The sequence below is a fragment of the Malaclemys terrapin genome, chromosome 6 (genome assembly GCF_027887155.1).
Source record: "Malaclemys terrapin pileata isolate rMalTer1 chromosome 6, rMalTer1.hap1, whole genome shotgun sequence".
In the NCBI taxonomy this organism is placed as follows: domain Eukaryota; kingdom Metazoa; phylum Chordata; order Testudines; family Emydidae; genus Malaclemys; species Malaclemys terrapin.
Genome location: NC_071510.1, coordinates 6,843,271 through 6,866,027, shown reverse-complemented (window position 1 = coordinate 6,866,027; position 22,757 = coordinate 6,843,271). Strand labels below are relative to the sequence as shown.

At 45.7% G+C, this 22,757-nt stretch overlaps 1 protein-coding gene across 1 annotated transcript in view; it reads left to right on the top strand.

Annotated features, from left to right (window-relative positions):
- Nucleotides 1-22,757, top strand: part of DNAH6 (dynein axonemal heavy chain 6) — a 178,265-nt gene that overhangs the window by 45,260 nt on the left and 110,248 nt on the right. Inside the window, exons 27-35 of the mRNA XM_054032513.1 lie at nt 621-758; nt 4,821-4,988; nt 5,976-6,124; nt 6,909-7,016; nt 8,612-9,167; nt 15,456-15,578; nt 16,142-16,324; nt 18,007-18,150; nt 21,552-21,773. Of these exons, the coding sequence (XP_053888488.1) occupies nt 621-758; nt 4,821-4,988; nt 5,976-6,124; nt 6,909-7,016; nt 8,612-9,167; nt 15,456-15,578; nt 16,142-16,324; nt 18,007-18,150; nt 21,552-21,773 (1,791 nt within the window). The remainder of the gene's footprint in view (nt 1-620; nt 759-4,820; nt 4,989-5,975; nt 6,125-6,908; nt 7,017-8,611; nt 9,168-15,455; nt 15,579-16,141; nt 16,325-18,006; nt 18,151-21,551; nt 21,774-22,757) is intronic.

Below are 22,757 nucleotides of genomic sequence, written 5' to 3'. Positions count from 1 at the left end.
AGAGATTCTATTTTTTTCCCCATGGGTGTATAATTCTCCTGGGGTCAGATCCGGTGCAGATACTCTCTGATGTCAGTTTTCCCTTGACATTTATTTCTACTTCCAAGGCCCATTTTTCTTTTTCTCTTCTATTTAAAGGATTGAGAACCTCTGTTTTAGGGCCTCTTTTCTCTCTCTCTCTCTGCTCCTTAATTGTCTTTATTTTTTTTTTTTAGTTCAAAATTAGCCCACAAGATGAAAGTATCTTGAAGTGCTTTACAACATAAAGCTGATCAGAAGCAAGTATGCATAAACATATGGCTTACAAGTTGATTGGAATCATTCTGGGGTTTTTACTATAAACGTTCTATTCTGCGCCTTGTGCGTATGCAGCTTTAATTACAGAATAACATGCTGTTTATTCCCAGGACCCCTCCCTCATTCAGTGGTCTGGATGCATGTTCCAGTCAGAATGGGGGGCCCTACAGAGCTCTATAAATAAGCCAGTTTTTCTTTCTTCCACAAGTGACATTTCTTCTTCCTCTCCATTTCTCTCAAACTGGACTAACTAGCTTCATAGCTTTTGAAGAACTTGAGACATGTCAGTGCAGTGTTAAGCTATGACTGTGCTGTGATTTCAGATGATGGGACGATTCTTCAGTGGTTTGGCCCAGTCTGGAGCATGGTGCTGCTTTGATGAATTTAACCGAATTGATATTGAAGTTCTGTCTGTGATTGCTCAGCAGCTGATAACTATTAGGAATGCTAAAGCTGCAAAGGTAATATCTTTTTTTATTAGATATTGAAACACACGTAGTGTTTTATGGACATTTTTAATGAATGTCATGCTTGTGAAGAGATCTAGACTGACAACACTGAGATCTTAAATCCTTTATTGAAGCACAGTAGAGGGACAGCACGGACTGCAGCAATGCAAGCTTCTCCAAAAATGTGCCATAACCCTGACCTAGCGAGGTCACTGGTAAGGGTTCGAGGGTAGTTGAGTCTCTATTCTCCACATCCATCCAGTCCTTCTCCTTTATTATGAGATTTCCAGCAAGGGTGCTAAACAATGACAACTATGGATGGGCCTGATCCAGCAAAGACTTGCTACTGTGCATGTGACGGGTTGGATCACAGAAACCCCCTGTGGGACTGCCACCTGATGTGCTTTGACTACCTCTGAGTCTGTTTTCTCTGCCAGCTTAGGACTTCAGTGCCCTGCCTAGATTGAGCCAGACACACTTGCCTGCTACAAACCCAGACCCAGGTCTGAACCACATCCCCCAACAGCTGCAGGCTTAACTGAAAACAGCTTAAGAAGTGTTCCTGTCTCCAACACCCAGATGCCCAGCTCCCAATGGGGTCCAAACCCCAAATAAATCCGTTTTACCCTGTATAAAGCTTATACAGGGTAAACTCATAAATTGTTCACCCTCTATAACACTGATAGAGAGCTATGCACAGCTGTTTGCCCCCCCAGGTATTAATGCATACTCTGGGTTAATTAATAAGTAAAAAAGTGATTTTATTAAATACAAAAAGTAGGATTTAAGTGGTTCCAAGTAATAACAGACAGAACAAAGTGAATTACCAAGCAAAATAAAATAAAACATGCAAGTCTAAACTTAATAGAGTAAGAAAACTGAATACAGATAGAATCTTACCCTCAGATGTTTCAATAAGCTTCTATCAAAGACTGGACGCCTTCCTAGTCTGGGCACAATCCTTTCCCCTGGTACAGCCCTTGTTCCAGCACAGGTGGTAGCTACGGGATTTCTCATAATTGCAGCCCCTTTTGTTCTGTTCCACCCCCTTATATAGCTTTGCACAAATCCTTTTTCCCTCTCTGGGTTCCCACCCCTCCTTCTAAATGGAAAAGCACCAGGTTAAAGATGGATTCCAGTTCAGGTGACATGATCACATTACACACTTGCCAGCACAAAGGTATACAGGAAGACTTACAAGTAAAACAGAGCCATCTACAGTCAATTGTCCTGGTTGATGGAAGCCATCAAGATTCCAAACGACCATTAATGGCCCACACTTTGCATAATTACGATAGGCCCTCAGAGTTATAGTTCATATTTCTAGTTTCAGATACAAGAATGATACATACATACAAATAGGATGACCATACTCAGTAGATTATAAGCTTTGTAATGATACCTTACAAGAGACCTTTTGCATGAAGCATATTCCAGTTACATTATATTCGCACTCATTAACATATTTTCATAAAATCATATAGAGTGCAATGTCACAGTGCATATCTTTATTCTTGCATGTAGTCCCATTGAAGTCAGTGGGATTACATGCTGGAGAAAAGGTACTCAGTAGTCGCTGTTTGTAGAATTGGGTTTGTGATGGCATGTTTCATGATGTTGAATTAAAATCACCAACTCATATGACAAGAGGAGTGGTCCTCCATTATTAATTTTATTTAATGTTCAGATATTAAACTTTTAGATTCTTCAGATTCTTATTTTTCAGGAAAATGTAGTTAAATCTTTATTTTTTAGTGTTTAATAAAGTGGATTATTGTTCTAAAGCTTTTCCCAGCACAACTCTGTGGATATTAATTAATTCTGACCTGTAACACTTATGCTATTTTCACTTAATTTTAGTGCCCACTAGAGACCATCAAATTAATTTCAGTTGAATTCTGTAAAACAAATCCATCTAATTTCTTGCCTAATTTAGCATTTGTCAGTACTTTTCTTTCATGCACACTTTCTTAGTCACAGAATATTAAACATTCTTGCCTTCTGCCATTTTTAAGCTCCTCTCTAAAGAGTCTGATAAATTATTACTTACTTTTAATTCCATTCCTGAACATTCCAGTCTGTGGTCCCTCTGTGTGTCATCATACCAAAATGAAGAATAGGTCTGTACACAGCAACCCGGCTCCATTCTGAATTATGTAAAAGTATTAGGGGAGTTGGATTTATTCACAGTAGAAAAGAGTAGATCTTGAGGTGACCTTCCGTAAATGGAGATTTCGAAATTCCAGAAGAAATTAATAAAATTGGGAGAGAGAAATTGTTCACACTGGTGATGGATTCCAAAACTAGGAGTCTGCCTACACATTTGGAAACTTAGTCACAACTGTTGTTGAAAGATATAATTGCCAGTAACATATCTTACGTATCTACAGGGCTAAATCTTCTGGCTCAAACGAGAGCTGTGCACCCAGCATGATTTTATGTGTGGGGTGGGGCAGAGCATAGAGACCACAGCTTCACAGTGGCCCCCACAGCAGGCCTGCAGAGGAGAGAGTATGGGGAAGAGGCATGGGGAAGGCTGTGGGTTTTCATCTACCTGAATCCATTGTTGTGACCCCACTGTGTAGGGGCTGCATAGCAGACCATGGATGGGATTGCAGCCCTGAAGCTGAAATCATGGATGTGAGGGGTCTTTGTGGTTGTCCTCACTGTTTAACTTCCCTACCTAGAGTTAAAGCAAAGGCCAGGTAAATGGGCTGTAGGTTTGGCCCATCGGGCTTTTCATTTAGAGAGATTTCCTGTACATCTCCATAGATCCTGTCCTACACAGAAAACATCCAATGGCATTATAACTCCACTTTCCAGGAAGCAGGAACATAAAAATGATCCACCTCTGCCTCATCTCAGATCTCCTTTTTGAGGGATGGCTTTTATCTTTTATTCTTATTCAGCCTTCCTCCACAGAGTGCAGATCTTCAGTTCCTAGGGTCAGGTTCGCTATGCACTGAAGACTTTCAGAAACCTGATTTCGCAACAGGTGGTCCTGATTCAGATGGACAATCAGGTCCCCATATTCTAAAGCAACAAGCAGTGAGGCATCGTGCCCCCTATGTCTTGGAATTCTTAGTGGAGAAGGAGCGGGGCTCCATCTCACAAAATGTTCCTGCTCACCACTTACCTAGCAGCAGAGGACCAGGAATCTCACCAGACTGATCAACCTCTTAAAAAACTCAGTGCCTCTGTCAGCATTTTCAGTTGGTTAGATTAGTGTTAGAAATTTTAGGTTTGTTTATGTTATGTACGGAAGCTGTTTCTTTTATTCATTTGTATTAGTTCCAACACCTCCATGTGGGCTCATGGATCCTACAATTGATCCTGAGGGGAAGAGGTGAGGATTTCAGAGATGTGCCTCTTGCTCTGCTGAATTCCCCACTTCAGATGCCCATAGGAGGTGTCTGGCTTAGCTGGGGGAAGAACACCCTCCTTCATGGTGCATGATCAGCAGCAACTTCACCCCAGGAGCTCTCAAGGAGCATCAGAGCCAGCTCAAGCTTTTCTAGTTCAGGCGGCTCTGGGGCCAAACCCTCTGGTTCCATAACTGCTGGTTTGGTGAGAACTGAGAGGCCTGCATTAGCCCCTCAGGAAATAAAAAGCAGCCTCACATCCCACTGAAGGTACCGTCCTTTGCGTCTGAACTGAAAACAAAGCCTCCAATACTGAAGCATCCTAAACCAGCAAATCCTAATTCTAGACATGGTGGAACCTCAAATGTCTTCCTCTGTTAGCAGAGCCAACTGTTGTGGAAAAGCCCTGCTTTATAACCAGCAATGCCACAAAGCTGTCTGCTGTGCTCCTCAGGATTTCATATTTATTTCAGTTTGTTTCACATTTAAAACCAGGTGTGAAGCCAGTAGTTTCATTTGGTTTTTCAAAAGCTCAGAAAGAAAAATGCATTATCCAAGTGTATTCATACTCAGATATAAATGCAAACCACAATTCACTCTCTGTAATCTGTCTTTTAAAAAAAAGCCCTAATTTTTAAAAAAGAATGTGTGATTTTATTTTTTGTAGAAATTTAGTATAAAGTATATTGACATTTCACTTTCTTTTAAACAGCTCTCTCGATTTATGTTTGAGGGACGTGAAATAAAGTTGGTTATGACCTGTGTGGCATTCATCACAATGAATCCTGGCTATGCTGGACGAACAGAGCTACCTGACAATCTAAAAGCTCTCTTCAGACCCTTTGCAATGATGGTTCCAAATTATGCCTTGATTGCTGAGGTACCTGTAAATATAGGGAATGTCATATGGCCTGTGTGATTATCTAGTCTGACATTGTGCAAACCAATGATCCCTTTTGTCCTTATTCTATTAATCTATAATATATACAATAAACATGTTGCAATTGTTTATTTGAGGGCAATATTACCGTTTAATAGTAATGAACCACAATATTATCATGAGTGTCTATTCTCTATCTCCCTGGAGTCTTCTCAAATATGCCATTAATGAAGTTATGCTTGTGCATAGATCTCTTTGTAAACTATTTCCTGGAAAATTGGAGTATCTTCATAAATACACCTTAGTTAATCCCGCACAGCATTAGTCTGTTTGGACATGAAATATATTATGTCTGATGTCACTCAGAAATACACCTCTACCCTGATAAAACGCTGTCCTCGGGAGCCAAAAAATCTTACCGCGTTATAGGTGAAATCGCGTTATATCGAACTTGCTTTGATCCACCGGAGTGCGCAGCCCCGCCCCCCTGGAGTGCTGCTTTACCGCATTACATCCGAATTCGTATTATATCGGGTCGCGTTATATCGGGATAGAGGTGTATAAGTCCATAATTTAAAATATTTGCTATACTTTATTACATACTTTTTGATTCTTTAGGGCTAGACTGTGCAACCCTTCCCCGCACTGGTGAGTATTTACTCACACAAGTATTCCCATTAAAGTAAATGGATCTATTAGTAAATTCTCACCAATGCAAGGCTTGTAGATCTAGCCCTTAATATTTTCCCAAAGTAAACTGATTTAATGCTTTATTTCCTGTAGACAGAAGAAGATTGCATACCTGAGAGTGTTTGTAAAAAACTATAGTTAAAATAAATTAACGGAAAATTATATTATCTCTGATACATATATTAATATGCATACATTCAGTGCCAGTTGAAGACAATGTGAGAGCAGCACTGAGTCCCTAGAAATAAAAATTTCCAGTATTTAATAAAAACTGTAGCCATCTCTTGTTTACGTTAGGTGATTCTGTATTCTGAAGGATTTGAATCTAGTAAAATTCTTGCAAGGAAGATGACTCAAATGTACAAACTTTGTAGCGAGCAGCTTTCTCAACAAGATCATTATGACTTTGGAATGAGAGCAGTCAAATCTGTATTAGTCATGGCTGGGTAAGTATCCTCGTACTGTATGAGCTATAACATTAGTATGAATATAATTTTATATACTTAGAAATATTAACAGTTTTATGTTTTAAATCATGTTTGTGTTAAGCAATATTCCTTCTGTAATTACAACTATTGTAAATGAAATGTGGATGATCACTGCATGATTTTTACATAATACATTTATACAGTAGTGTAATACATGAAAATAGAAAAATTCCCTGGTTATAGGGACAATGTAGCCTGGGAGCATAAGACAGTATATGTATTATTGCATACATTCTGACTATCTTCATCAGAAATATCTGAAAATGGCTTATTAAACATATGAATTTCAAAAGCTCTACACTTTTTCTACATTCTAAAAGGAAGACACATTTAGAGGTCCAAAAAAACCCCAAGCCCCAAACCCAACCCTATTAGTTACCTCCTGAAGATAAGTAACGAGCTTACATGGAACTCGCTGTAGTCTTTTTGGATACACTTATTTCTGTTGGTGATGTGATTGGCTAACATTGTTTCCAGACTCCGGTATTACTGAATTCTGAGGAATAAATAATAGAAACATGGTGAGTAGTCAAAAGTTGGAGTTCGGATATAATAAGTGGATTTTTGAGTTAACACAAAATTTTATCTCGACAGTGTAAGTGAAATGTACTAGAATTCTTAAGGAGTCATTTTATGAGAGGTTATTTACACAAGTTCACCTACAGTACCCTTGAATAATAGTCGGTATAAAAATAGATTGAGTGAAACTGAGACATCTTGTTTGCTTTTTATTAACATCCAGGTCACTAAAAAGAGAGAACCCAGATCTGAATGAGGAAGTGGTATTAATAAGGGCTTTACGAGATTCTAACCTACCGAAATTTCTTGCAGATGATGCTCTTCTGTTCAGGTAATTTTCTATAATACTAGTTTGTTTTCTTCATCTAGTCATATCACATTTATGTTGCCATAGTGAAGGAAAAGACCCAACTTTCTAAGTGTAGTTTAATTTGTATTTTAGGTGGAGAGACTGTTGCACTTAATGTCTAACACAGCGGTTCTCAACCTAGTTACTATTGTGTTATGTGGGCCACATCCACACAAGATACATCTACATCTACAGCTACCAAAAAAAAAAAAAGGCTTATTATTTGTTATAGGACAGCGATATGATTCACATCAATACAGTACCTTTCATTTCAACACTGGCAAACATCTACCAAGAGCATTTTTAATTAGCAAAATAAGTCAAGACATTAATGGTTAAAATTAATTGGCAGCATGGCTGAGTACCTGGAGAGCACAGCTGCAGGGCCTGCCTGCAAAGATGGGGAGCCCTGCCTGCTGCAGCCAGGGACTGCCTGCCATACACCCAGTCCCCAGCCAGGGACTGTTCCCCATGCACCCAGCCGCCCCACTCCCTAGGGACTGCCCCCCAGCCCCTCCCAGAATGCCCCCCATCACCAAACACCTGTGGGACTGTCAACCCCAGCATCCAGACCCATGCCCCCCAACACTGGGCTGGCACATGTGCCTGCCGTGCAGAGACAAGGTGCCCTGTCCAGGACAGAATGCCCTCCCCCCAGGGATTTCCCCCTTCAGCATCCAGTCCCTCTCCATGTACCCAGCCCTCCCAAGGACTGCCGCACAACATCAACCTCCCCATCCAGGGACTGTGCCCCAGGATCTAGCCCCACATCCAGGGAATGCCCACAGCTACCAGTCCCCTCACTTAAAATCTGTCCCCCATGCACTGGATGCACGCCCTCCCCTAGCCCCCTGCAGCCTAGGCCCCTGCACCCCCTTCCCCGTGCCTGCTGGTCTCCTACTTCAGCTGCATGGAGCTCAGGTGTGCAGTCCACCTGCCCGCCTGCCACTGCAGTCCTAGTGCTGGCAGCCTACTCCAGCTACGGTCACTGGACCCATGATCCTGCAAGGTGAGGGTGGGGGCTGATGCTGGACCCGATCCTGTGCTACCCCATTTTTTCACACACACACACACGCCTGCTGGGTGTTTAAAGTTAGGCACCTAAATCCATATATTGGCACCTCAATAAAGCCCCAATTCAGGAAAGCACTTAAGCATGTGCTTTGCGTAAAGAGAGGCCTGGTTTGTTTGTTTTTTTACATGTGCTGAGTACCTGGAGCTTCCATTGACACCAGTGGGGTCTGCAGATTTGCATTGATATCAGTGGGGGCTGCAGGTTCTCAGCAACTCTGAAAATTAGGTCACTAGTTCAGGTACCTAAATATGGGTTTAAGTTCTTAACTGTGGGCAGCCACATTTGCAAATGTTGGTTTAGGCCCTGGAGCAGTCGTTCTAGCACATTAGGTGATAGCTATATACAAGAGCTGTCCAAGTGAAAACAACAACAAACTAGAATGGATATGGAGTGCTTCAATATGAAATGGATGTTTTTAAATATATAATCCATGTAATTTTTAATTAGTTTAATGTAATTAACAAAACAAAACAGTTGTTTTTTTTCTTTTTTTCTCCGACAGTGGGATTATTTCTGATCTTTTCCCAGGAGTCATAATCCCAGAACATGACTATGGGATACTACAATCAACAATTATAGATGTCATGCTTTCAAAAGGATTGCAGCCTGAAGCAAGCATGGTTCATAAAGTCATACAGCTCTATGAAACCATGTTAGTAAGGCATGGTGTTATGCTTGTTGGGCCAACAGGAGGTGGAAAAACTACAGTTTACCAAATTCTGGCACAGACTTTAGGAGTTTTACATGAGGCTGGTGAGGAAAATCCTTTTTACCAGCCTGTCAAAACCTATATTCTGAACCCCAAATCAATTACAATGGGTGAATTGTATGGTGAAGTTAATAATTTAACTCTCGAGTGGAAAGATGGCTTGATGGGTCTTAGTGTTCGAGCAGCTGTTAATGACACCACTGAAGATCACAAGTGGATCATCAGTGACGGGCCAGTGGATGCACTGTGGATTGAAAACTTGAACACTGTTTTGGATGATAACAAGATGCTTTGCTTGGCAAACAGTGAAAGAATCAAACTCACACCCTCCATCCATATGGTGTTTGAGGTACTGTAATTTCTTGGATTTTAATATTCATTATGATATTTCTAGTTTGCTTCGCTTAATTTACTATATTGTTATGTTGATAAGATATATGATCTTCAGCTGAATTTATCATAGAATCATAGACGATTAGGTTGGAAGAGACCTCAGGAGGTCATCTAGTCCAACCCCCTGCTTAAAGCAGGACCAACCCTAACTAAATCATCCCAGCCAGGGCTTTGTCAAACCAGGCCTTAAAAACCTCTAAGGATGGAGATTCCACCACCTCCCTAGGTAACGCATTCCAGTGCTTCACCACCCTCCTAGTGAAATAGTTTTTCCTAATATCCAACCTAGACCGTCCCCACTGCAACTTGAAACCATTGCTCCTTGTTCAGTCATCTGCCAACACTGAGAACAGCCTAGCTCTGTCCTCTTTGGAACCCTCCTTCAGGTAGCTGAAGGCTGCTATCAAATCCCACCCTCACTCTTCTCTTCTGCAGACTAAACAAGCCCGATTCCCTCAACCGCTACTCGTAAGTCATGTGCCCCAGCCCCCTGATAATTTTCGTTGCCCTCCGCTGGACTGTCTCCAATTTGTCCACATCCTTTCTGTAGTGGGAGCGGCCAAAATTGGATGCAATACTCCAGATGTGGCCTCACCAGTGCTGAATAGAGGGGAATAATCACCTCCCTCGATCTGCTGGCAGTGCTCCTACTAATGCAGCCCAATATGCCATTAGCCTTCTTGGCAACAAGAGCACACTGCTGACTCATATCCAGCTTCTCATCCACTGTAAGCCCCAGGTCCTTTTCTGCAGAACTGCCGCTTAGCCAGTAGCAGTGCATGGGATTCTTCCATCCTAAGTGCAGGACTCTGCACTTGTCCTTGTTGAACCTCATCAGGTTTCTTTTGTCCCAATCCTCCAATTTGTCTAGGTCCCTCTGTATCCTATCCCTACCCTCCAGCGTATCTACCACTCCTCCCAGTTTAGTGTCACCTGCGAACTTGCTGAGGGTGTAATCCAGCCCATCCTCCATTAATGAAGATGTTGAACAAAACCAGCCCCAGGACCGATCCTGGGGCATTCTGCTTGATACCGGCTGCCAACTAGACATGGAGCCATGGATCACTACCCATTGAGTCCGACAATCTAGCCATATCTGTTTGTTTGTAATTTTTGTCCTGGCCAGTCTCTATTTTTCTCTCTCTGGAAGATGAGCATGGGGATTTCTCCAGAATGACTTCCCTTTCACATGTTAGCAATTCAGGGTCAAAGCCAAGCAATCTTTGACATCAAGTAGTTACCTAGAAGCTAATATTAGATCTGAGTAACTCCTGTTATCTCATTTTCTCTCTCCTGCTCACACAATCTTATTTTTACCCAGAAACTAAGTTGCCTTTCTGAGATAATAATATCATTCATAGATCATAAAAAGAGAGCTAGAAAGATTCCTAGCAGATTTCACTGTTTGGAATTTTTTTTCTGATGCCCTGTCAGGATTAAGTTTCTCCTCATTACCTGATTACCCTCAAAATTGTGCCACTCTAAGCAATTCTTTTCCCTCCTTTACATTTAAACTGTCTGGTTCTTACATTCCACTTAGGTATCATTTAGCCGGTCTGGATATTTTAGGCCAGATTCATTCCTACTGTACTCCATTGGAATCAGTATTTAGTTGGATGAGTCGTATGCTGCTGCAGCTATTCAGACAGCCATGAAAACGACTACCCAAAGTTAATCAAACTGGAAAAGCCTCATTACTGTTGAAAATGCCTGCATTTTGGTGGTTGAACATGGTGATCTGGCTGATGTAACTGGGAAAATACTACAGATTATTAATGATGAGTATTGCATTGGGAGTCTAGCCATACTCAAAGTGTTCAAGGACTCTTATAGCTATGATTAAATAGAAATAACATCCATAGATTCATAGATTCTAGGACTGGAAGGGACCTCGAGAGGTCATCGAGTCCAGTCCCCTGTCCGCTAAAGTTCTGGAAATAGTGAATTCTCCAAGCCAAGAGTGACCTGTAAGTATTCAAGAAATTGTGCATTAGCTTTCTCTCCAGTGCGGCCAAGGATTTGTGAGGTGTTCACGTTTCTAACTGTTCTAGAAAAGCTCTCTTGTGTAAAGAATAAATTAAAATGCAGTTATGAGTGCTCTCATGATTTATCATGTCAAAAACTTGATTTAGTTGCTATATTCAATTGTTGACACAGTTTGTCCAGGGTTTCCAAAACACTTCACTAGCAGACCTATTTATTGATGCTTAACTAATTTGTTTTTTGGTGTAACTGGTAAGTAAAGGTGTTCCCTGTGTGAATATGAGAATAATTTACACACTGTTCATACTTGAATGCCTGTCCACAAGTTAACTCAGGGTGAAGGGAATTGGAAATATACCTTCTTCTTCGAGTGCTTGCTCATATCGATTCCAATTAGGTGTGCGCGCGCTGCATGCACGATCGTCGGAGAAATTTTCTACCCTAGTAACACCCGGTGGGTCGGCTGGGGAGCCCCCTGGAATGGCGCCTTCATGGATATATACCCCAGCCGACCCAGCGCCCCCTCAGTTCCTTCTTACCGCCCCTGACGGTCATTGGAACTGTGGAGCGCGGCATAGCTGTTCTCCACTCTCCCTAGCTTATCCTGTAATTCTTATAGATAGTTGTAGTTATAGTTGTAGTATATTCTTAGATTGTTGTTAATAGTTCATTATGTAAATAGTTGTAAATAGTTAGCGGGGGTTAAGGGGGATATTTCTCCCCCTTTTTCTCCTGGCGCATAGCCGGGTTCATGCCCAAGGCTCCTGGCTTTAAGCCGTGCCAGGGGAGATCAACGGGAGATCCGCACGACTCGTGTCTGAAGTGTTTAGGAGAGTCCCACCAGACAGATAAGTGCAAAATCTGTAAGGCTTTCAGACCCAGGACTAAAAAGGAGCGGGACTTTAGACTCAAGCAGCTCCTCATGGAGGCGGCACTTAGCCCAGATCCTCCCTCGGCGCGCCAAGTTCCGGCACCGAGCGCCTCGGTGCGCAGCGCCCCGGCAGCACCTACCGGTACTACACCGCGAGCAGACACGGATAAGGCCTCACGGCACTGTCCTCCCTTGGCACCGTGTCCGTCACAAGCTCCTCGGCGCCGTTCCCTGTCTCCAGGACATAAGAGACCCCGCAAGACACAGGAGGCTGCTGTCCTACAGGCACCGGCTCCCCTGGTACCGGTGGTAGAGCCGCGTCCACCTCTAGAGCGCCAGAAGACGCAAATATCTTCTACACCGTTGACTCCGGCACCGGGGGTAGGGCCGTTGAGTCCGGTGCAGACTGACTCACCGCCTCGGTCCGTGGTGGAGCCCTGTCTTCCGTCTACTCTTGAGACCTTTGCGACTGCAAAAGACCTCATCGCTCTCACGGAGCCGTCGCCGTCTCAACACGCGGCACCGCCCACTCTTCGGACCATGCAATCCAGGGGCAAGCCTGCCCTGGTACGCCCACCTTCTCCGAGCGTGGACTCGCGGCACCGCTCCAGGTCTCGGAGCAGGTCCCGATGCCGCTCGCAGTCCCGGCGCCGACTTTCACCCCGGCACCGGTCGTACTCGCGGCCTAGGTCCTCTGCATGGCACCAGTCGATGTCTCGACACCATCAGGATCATCTGTACCGGTCGGCATCTAGACGTAGTTCTCGACACTGGTACGAGCGCCACTCCAGTTCGAGGGGCCGCTCCCGGTACCACGTCTACAGGCGGTCGTCTTCATCTCGGTCCAGATCCAGATCTTGGCACCGACATGGCCAGCGGCACCGATCTTGATCACGGTACTGCTCACCGGCACCGCACAGGGACCGCTCGCCTACGGACCGGCACCAATTGGCACCGTACCGCACTGAGCCGATGCAACCGCGTTCGGCACCGCCCTGGCCCTCAAGATCAGCGTCTCGCTCGTCCGACGGGGCTTCACGGGGATACCCTCCCCAGGGGCAGGCCGCTGCTGACTTGGGTCACTGGCAGGAGGGGGCAGAGGACCCCGCGCAGGACCCTACGCATTGGTCTTTCTGGACCCCGTGGGCGTATCACCAGGCGCAAGAGTCTCCACCATCGGCCTCTCGCTCGGCACAATCCGAGCCCAGAGTCCCGGAGGCCACCATCTCCCGTCCTCCCCCAGGGGGCATGGAAGCTCCCGTGCCTACACCATCTCAGGCCCTAGACCCCGGGGCAGGAGATCCTCCGCTTCAGGGGCCCTTAGAACTGGACCCTCATTTGGACCCCTTGCCCCCGGAGGCATCCTCCTCGTCTTCCCCGGATGAGGCGGTGGCGGGCACAACAGCCTCAGGCCTGCCCGCAATAGATCTTCGTGCCCACCAAGACCTGTTAGGTAGGGTGGCACGTAACATGGACCTCCAGGCAGAGGAGATAGTAGAGGTGCAGGACCCGGTGGTGAGCATCCTGTCCACTGATGCCCCATCCCGGGTGGCATTACCACTGATTCGTACGATTTAGGCTAATGCCACTACCATATGGCAAACTCCTGCCTCCATTCCACCCACTGCCAGAGGGGTCGAGAGAAAGTACTTTGTCCCCTCCAAGGACCATGAATACTTAGACACACACCCTCCACCGTGTTCACTAGTCGTGTCCTCGGTGAACGCAAGAGAGCGTCATGGCCAGCAGGCGGCAGCGCCCAAATCGAAGGACGCTAAACGCTTCGATTTGTTTGGGCGTAAGATGTACTCGAAGGGGGTCTGCAGCTCAGAGCCGCGAACCAGCAGGCGCTCTTGAGCCGCTACAACTACAACTCATGAAACTCCATGGGTAAATTCAAAGAGTTGGTTCCCCAGGACTCGAGGGAGGAATTCGGGGCCTTAGTGGAGGAAGGTAAGAAGGAGGTTAGGACCTCCTTACAAGCCTCCCTGGACATAGCGGACTCGGCCGCCAGGACACTAGCATCTGGCATAGCCATGCGATGCGTCTCCTGGCTCCAGGTTTTGGGCTTACCGCCAGAACTGCAGCAGACCCTGCAGGACCTACCGTTCGAGGGCCAGGGGTTATTCTTGGACAAGACGGACTCTCGATTGCAGAGCCTCAAGGATTCGAGAACCATCATGCGCTCCCTGGGGATACATGTCCCAGAGCCCCAGCGCAGACCCTTTAGGCCCCAGCCGCAAAGGTTCTACCCTCCCCCGCCTTGTCCGAGACAAGACTTTGCCAGAAGGCGGGGACGAGGTGGTAGGCGAAGGTCGACCGGTCCTCAACCCGGTCAGAACCAGGGCCTGCCTAGGCCACCTTCAGGTCCTAGACAAAACTTTTGAAGGTGCGCTTGAGGACGGCGCCCCAGCCACTACCCAGGATCCATCTCCCTCCTTTCGGGATAGCCTCTCCCGTTTCCACCGTGCTTGGTCCCTTATAACCTTGGACCGCTGGGTTCTTCACACGGTGGAGAGGGGATACGCTCTCCAGTTTTCTTTGTCTCCCCCCACCCCACTCCCCGTCCCTCTTCAGGGACCCTTCTCACGAGCATCTCCTTACACAGGAGGTTTTTGGGCTCCTCTCTATGGGGGCCATAGAGGAGGTTCCCCCAGAGTTAAGGGGCAGGGGGTTTTACTCCCGCTATTTCCTGATCCCCAAAGCAAAAGGGGGTCTACATCCCATTTTAGATTTACGCGGACTCAACAAATTCATAGTAAAGTTGAAGTTCCGCAGGGTCTCCTTGGGGACCATCATCCCTTCCCTGGATCCTGGAGACTGGTTCGCCGCCCTCGACATGAAGGACACATATTTTCATATAGCAATTTACCCCCCACGCAGGCGCTTCCTTCACTTTGTAGTAAACAAGGTGCACTACCAATTTGCCGTCCTTCCCTTCTGCTTGTCCGCGGCTCCAAGAGTGTTCACCAAATGTATGGCTGTCGTGGAAGCATACCTTCATCGACAAAGGATACAGGTGTTCCCGTATCTAGACGACTGGCTGGTGCGCGGCCGCACCAGGGAGCAAGTTCAAGCTCACGTCCAGATAATACTGCAAACATTCCACGAGTTAGGAATTCTACTCAACAAAGACAAGCCCACTCTGGAGCCAACCCAGAGAATAGAGTTTATTGGGGCAGTCTTAGACTCCAGACTCGCCCGAGCTCTTCTACCAGGCAATCGGTTTCACACCATCACATGGTATCATCCATGATACCTAAGTGGAATGTAAGAACCAGACAGTTTAAACGTAAAGGAGGGAAAATAATTGAGTAACCGTTTTTTCTCTGTTATGTGCATTTGAAATATACGGTATAATGTTTTATATGCAATATCCATACACTTCAGGTACAAGATCTGAAGGTTGCCTCACCTGCAACAGTTAGCCGATGTGGAATGGTATACATTGACCCCGATGAACTGAAGTGGGTCCCATATGTACAGACTTGGATGGCAGGTCTTCCAAATAAAGTAGGTGTCAGAAAAGTTAGTTTTACGTACTGATGTCACACTTTCAAATCTCCCCCTGAAAGAACTTGTTAGCAACAGATATTTAATAAATATTAAGGATTTACATTTTTATGTATTTATTTTAATTAATTAAACACAATTATTATTAATAGTAACATTTTAATAAACCAGTAATTATAATTAACTGTAATCAAGTAGGAATCTAAATGTACAATATATCTAAAAATATGCAGAACATGCATCTAAGTGTTTTTCCACTTCATGAAACAGTCCAGATTATTATTTGTCTTCAGTGGAATAAATTATGCGAATAAGGATTACTCACATGAGTCAAGATTGCAGGAACAGGCCTGTCAGCATAATCCTTCATTTGTATATCTATAATATATAAAAATGTGTTGTGTGTGCATGTGCACAAAATTTATCAGTATATTCTGGATGTCAGGGATGCTGGATGTCAAGGATGTTTGTTGTTATGATAAGTTTCAGAGTTGTTATGATGTGTGCTTTGTTCAAAACAATTTTTAAAAAATTTATTCATAAAAATATTGTTTTCATTTTAGTTAAACGAGGAAGCGAAACAGCATTTGTTTGATCTGTTTTGTCGCTATGTTGATGATGGTCTAAAGTTTGTCAATAAAAAGTGCTCACAAGCTATTCCACAAGTGGACATCAGTAAAGTTACTACGCTTTGTTGTTTACTGGAGTCTTTGCTGTTCGGAAAAGGAGGCCCTGATCTTAAAATGGTATAAGTATTTAACATACTAATATATAATACACTCAAGAAATGTAGGAAACACTTACTTACAATTCTTATATAAAATTTAAATGTGGAATAATCACATGTTATGTTAAATAACGTTTTTGTTTTGTAGCTTGTGTTGTTTGATTTGAAATCATGAAATCTATTAATGATCTGAACTGACTGATATTCAGAAATGATAGTTTCTTTGTTTAGAAGAGCACTGGTACCTTTCTGTTCAGTAGGATGTTAACTTTTAGACCAGGGGTCTCAAACTCCTGGCCTGTGGGCCATCTGCGGCCCGCAAACCTTCCCAATGTGGCCCACAGATCGTCAGCAGTTTTGGGGCCTGGTCTCTCCCTTGGCCCCACATGCCGCCCCTGGGCGCTCCCCACCCCCAGATGACTTACAAGGGCTCGGGGCCCCGGCAGCGCAGCAGAGCTGAGCAGTGTCTGCCTGGTCGCTCCACGTGTCTGCTGGCCCCTCCCTGCGGCCCCAGGGCAGGGCAGGGCTGTGCCTCCGCGTGCTGCCCCCACCCCGAGCGCCCCTGCGGCCAATAGGAAGCTATGGGGGCAGTGCCTGGGGGCAGCAGCGCGCGGAGGCCCTGCAGCCCACCCCGCCTTGGAGCCCCAGGTAAGCACCGCACCCCCCGACCCCCTCCCAGAGCCTGCACTCCCACCCCCTTCCCATACCCCCGTCCTGCCCCCAAACTCCCTCCCAGAGCCTGCACCCCCTCCCCACACACACACCCCGCCCCCAAACTCCCTCCCAGAGCCTGCCCCCTCCCCATTCCCACACACCCCCTCCCGCCCCCAAACTCCCTCCCAGAGCCTTTACCCACCCACACCCCAGCCCCCAAACTCCCTCCCAGAGCCTGCACCCCCTCCCCCTTCCCACACACACTCTCCCGCCCCCAAACTTCCTCCCAGAGCCTACACCCACACACACACACCCATCCCCCTTCCCACACACCCCTTCCTGCCCCCAAACTCCCTCCCAGAGCTGGCACTCCTCCCCCCTCCTCCCACCCAGAGCCTGCACCCAGCACCCAAACTCCATCCCAGAGCCTGCACCCCAATCTCCTATCCCAGATCCCCTCCCCCACCCAAACTCCCTCCCAGAGCCTTAGGCAGGTGGGGGGCGGAGTTTTGGGGGGTGCGTTCTGGGTGGCATGAGTAACATTATTGGCCCACTGGGAGCATTTGAGGACTGGCACTGGCCTAAGGTAAATTGAGTTTGAGACCCCAGTTTTAGACTATATTGAAAAGTAGTTTTAACTTAAGTAAATTGGAATTTGTATTTAAAAATACATTTTAAAATAAAATACTATCAAAATACCTCTCTCCCTGTGGCCCTAGTCCCCTGTACTCCCTCCTTATGCCCCCTGCGGCCCTAGGCCCCAGCATCCCTTCCCCATGCCTGCTGGTCACCTACCTCAGCTGCACAGAGCTCAGTTTGTAGACTTGTGAAGTGTGTTATTCAGAATGACCAGGAGGGCTCATAAATTGAACATTTTAAAACTCTATTGGCCCTTGGATTGAGAACATGCAGAGTACTCAATACTCTCCACGAGTATTGTTGTTATTGAATACTAATTCAGCTTTCATGACAGCAGGACTTTTTTTAAGACACTGATGTAATGAAAAGTAATGTATAAAATATATGGATTAACTATCTTCTTTATAGGACCAATCAAAATTAAACACCATAGTCTGCCAGACTTTTGTTTTCTGCTATTTATGGTCACTGGGTGGAAATTTAACGGAAAACTACTGGGATATTTTTGATACGTTTGTGAGACAACAGTTCGAGGACAATCCTGAATCCAAGGTAAAGAAACAAGTTGACTCACGGCATTTACAGTAGCTTCTATACATAAGGAGGCAGGGGGATAATGTAACAAGCGGATGTAGCAGAAAGGATCTTTCCTTCTTAAACCTAAGGGTACAGCTATACTTACCTCCAGGTTCGGCGGTAAGCAATCGATCTTCTGGGATCGATTTATCGCGTCTTGTCTAGACGCGATAAATCGATCCCGGAAGTGCTCGCCGTCGACACCGGTACTCCTGCTCCGCGAGAGGAGTAGGCGGAGTCGACGGGGGAGCCTGCCTGCCGCGTGTGGACCCGCGGAAAGTACCTTGTAGTTCGAACTAAGATACTTCGACTTCAGCTACGTTATTCACGTATCTTAGTTCGAACTGGGGGGTTAGTGTGGACCAGCCCTAAGTCCTAACCATTTGTGGTCATTAAAGATGCTGTGGTACTTTTTTTAAAGACCCAGGGCCTGATTCTTCATTGCTTTGTACTTTGTGTAGTCATTTACACTGATGCAAAGTGAGGACAAAATGCTACCAAATTAGGTAACATTTCCCACCTGCTTTGCACTCACACTATACAGGTGTAACTCATGACAGGAGGGCTAGATTGGCAAAGAAACGTCGTCATGGTGATGGGTGTCACCCTGGTAACTGGGATTCACAAAGCCTGAGTTCAGCACCTAGGCTCCCTATGCAATGAATGGGAAGAGAGAGGCGCCTCTCCTTGGGATTCACTAAAGCCAGCGAGCTAGGCGGCTCCTTGCCTAAACCAGCCAGTGGAAGAGGCCAAGCTGAGAGGTGTGTGCTAAGCCCTGCCACTTTCTCTGCGATAGATGCCTATGTCCATGCTGCAGGGAGGTGCCTCCCTTTGTTGGGGCTTCTCGGCTGACAACCATCTCTTGGCGTTAGGGGCCTACGTGGTTTTGGCAAGAGGCCGGTGGTGGGGGGGAAAAGGGGGGGGAGGATTCTTTCATTGATTTTCACAGTGGGGCAGCTTGAACAAAAGAGACTGAGGGAGCCTCACCTCAGAATACCCCCTAGCTCAGTGGCTAGGGCACTCACCTGAGAGTTGGCAGAGCACCGTTCAAATCCCTTCTCCCTTCAGGCAGAATGGGGATCTCCCACGTCCCAGGTGAGTACCCTAACCACTGGACTAAAGGTTATGTGGGAGGTCATCCTCCTCCCCACTCCCACCCCTCCTGCCTTGTGTATGCTTCCTGATAGAAGCCTGATCTGGTAGGCAAGGTCTGAGCACACTTACTGGATTGGGCCAGGCAGGCAAATTAGACGGAGGAACACCTATCTTCCCCTGTTTCTTGCTCTGGGGACTTAGGTGTCTGGACACCTGGCATGGGGCTGCAATGCGTATGCTCATAAGAACAGCCATACTGGGTCAGACCAATGGTTCATCTAGCCAGTATCATGTCTTCCAACAGTGGCTAATGCCAGGTACCCCAGAGGGAATGAACAGAACAGGTGATCATCAAGTGATCCATCCCCTGTCGCCCATTCCCAGTTTCTGGCAAACAGAGGCTAGGGACACCATCCTTGCCCATCCTGGCTAATAGGTCCATCAATGGATATCTTCCCTGAACTTATCTAGTTATTTTTTGAACCCTCTTATAGTCTTTGCCTTCACAACATACTATGGCAGAGAGTTCCACAGGTTGACTGTGTGTTGAGTGAAGAAATACTTCCTTTTGTTTGTTTTCAACCTGATGCCTATTAATTTCATTTGGTGACCCCTAGTTCTTGTGTTATGAGAAGGAGTAAATAACACTTCCTTATTTACTTTCTCCACACCAGTCATGATTTTATAGACCTCTATCATATCCCCCTTAGTCATCTCTTTTCCAAGCTGAAAAGTCCCAATCGTCTTAATATCTCCTCATACAGAAGCTGTTCCATACCCCTAATCATTTGTGTTGCCCTTTTCTGAACCTTTTCCAATTCCAATATATCTTTTTTGAGATGGGGCAACCACAGAAACATAGGTGCCTAGGCAACTTTTACTTCAAAAATTTAGGTTCTGGAGGGTTCAGGGGCAGCTGAACAGGGACTTTGTGAATCCCACTGGGGCCTGATCCTGGCATTTAGGCACTTAAGGTGGCACCTAAGTGCCTACGTTCTTTTGTGAATGGAGCCCAAGGTGCATGGCAATGGAGAATCATTAATCATAATGTCCTAAATTCCTCCGGCAGCTTCATTTTTCTTGTTTCTGTTTTGTTAGACAGCTGCCCCTTCCACCCTAGAAGTAGTGACATCCATGAGATACAGTGTATTTTTCTGGATCCTGATCTCTCCCCTAGTCCAAGACACTTGGGGTTCTACCTCTTCTCCAGGATATGCAGGAAGCAATTTAGGGCTTGTCTGTCTGGGGATATTAAGGAAAGTTAAGGCGAATCAACTAAAGATGTGAAGTGAATGTTTGTAAATTCAAGTGTGTTAACCTCCACGTGGAGGCTCTCGTTCAGGAGTAAAGTGGTTTAGTTCACTCTAACTTAATTCTCCCAACTAAGGCCATTTTGCTTCTGAATGAGAGCAACCATACAGGGAGAGGGGTTAACATGCTTCAACTTATATGCATTGACTCCACAGCTTTAGTTGATTCGCCTTAACTTTTCTGAATGTCCCTATGTTGACATGCCCTTAGAGTTCTCCATGAAGTCTCCAGGGTTTGGTCATCCCTCAAGCAATCCCTTTCCAAATGATTTCAAAGCCACTTTGGGGTCATTGTTGAGCAGTTCCCTTCTCATTCCGTCATTGGAGGAGATTTGAAAACAAACAAAACGCAGGATTTTTCTGGGAATGGGCCCACTGGGCTAGCTCATTGCCTACGTTTCAACACTACCAAAAATGGTGGAGCTGGGGAAGGAGATGGTGCTTCAGCTGCAAGGAGATCTTCTCAGGAGCCATAGAAGAGGAGCTCTGCCAGATTGATGCCAGTTCATGGAACTTTGCTCTGCTGAAGGAAGGGGTTCTGAGTGTGGGTGGTTTGTTGGCCTCTCTGCAGCACCCCTATCAGCTGACACTCCTTCACAGATATCTTCACAAAGGTGGGGCAGTCCTCAATGCAAGTGATCCAGCAAGCAAGGATGCCTTTAATACTTAGTCATTCAATCAATCAAATACTCTTCAGTTTGGTGCCATTTTTGTATGGAACCAGATGGGCATGGTACCTGCATGCTATTCATTATAAAGAATTACTAAACTATTTAAATATAAGATTCTGCATTCAGTTTGGGCAATAGCCGAATAGAGAACAGCATGGAAAAGATGGAAATTCATTTGCCGGTTTACTACATGTCACTGCAGAATGCAGAGATGTAAAGACATTTGATTTTTAAGATATAATCTTTTTATTATTATTATTATTATTATGAAGTACTGTTTAGGATTATTTTGTCCTTCTAGCTTCCAACCTCTGGAGATCTGTGGAGTGTTTACATGGATTTTGATAGTAGGCGACTGGATCTCTGGGAAAGGATTATACCTACATTCAAGTACAGCAGAGAAGTGCCATTTTTTGAAATGCTTGTTCCAACCACGGACACTGTGCGTTATGGCTACCTGATGGAAAAATTGTTAGCCGTCAGACATTCTGTATTGCTCACAGGAATTACTGGGGTCGGCAAGGTAAGAATCCTTTGGATAGCAGTAGGATCACTTGATTAACACTGAAGAGTCACACACTTGGTTGCTTATGAGCTATAGAATCATAGAATATCAGGGTTGGAAGGGACCTCAGGAGGTCATCTAGTCCAACCCCCTGCTCAAAGCAGGACCTAATCCCAACTATATCATCCCAGCCAGGGCTTTGTCAAGCCTGACCTTAAAAACCTCTAAGGAAGGAGATTCCACCACCTCCCCTAGGTAACCCATTCCAGTGCTTCACCACCCTCCTAGTGAAAAAGTTTTTCCTAATATCCAACCTAAAATCCAACCTAATATCCAACCTGTACACCCTGCCAGACCCCCACCCCCACTCCAGCAGGATCCCTCAACTCCCACCCCTCACCTCCAACCCTGGTCAGAGCCCACTGAATTGGGTGAAAATTGGAAAATTCTGGTGTCCACTAAAATCAAACTTTTCCAGTTTTCAGATTGTCAGATTATCCCCCAAATCAGTAGGGGTCTGACCAGAGTGGGGGTGGGTGCAAGAGGCCCGGTTGGAGAGAGCCTGACAGGAGCAGGAGCAAGAGGTCCGGCTGGGTGGTCAGGGTGGGGTGACCAGAGCGGGGAGAGGAATCTGCCCTCACTCTCACCCTAACCTTGAGGTGGCTGCCTTACCCCTGTATCCAGAGTGACACTGCTCCTTTCCCACAGGCCTCTGTAAGATCCCTGTCTGCACCCCTGTATCCAGGCCTCTCTGAGGTCACTGCCTGATGGGCCAAATGGTGATTTTAGTGGAAATCACGCATTTCACCAAAATCAGTAGGGCCTGTTGATGCCTAGGATCTTCCCTGAAGTTCTAGAATTGATCTGAAGTGGTTTTCAAAAGTTGCGGCATTACAGACAGACAGAGAAAGGGCGCCGAGTCGAGTGTAGGGCCTACCTTCACTCAGCCAATCAAAGGAATTACATTTAGTATTAATTAAGACAGAGCTGTTAGGGGATTGC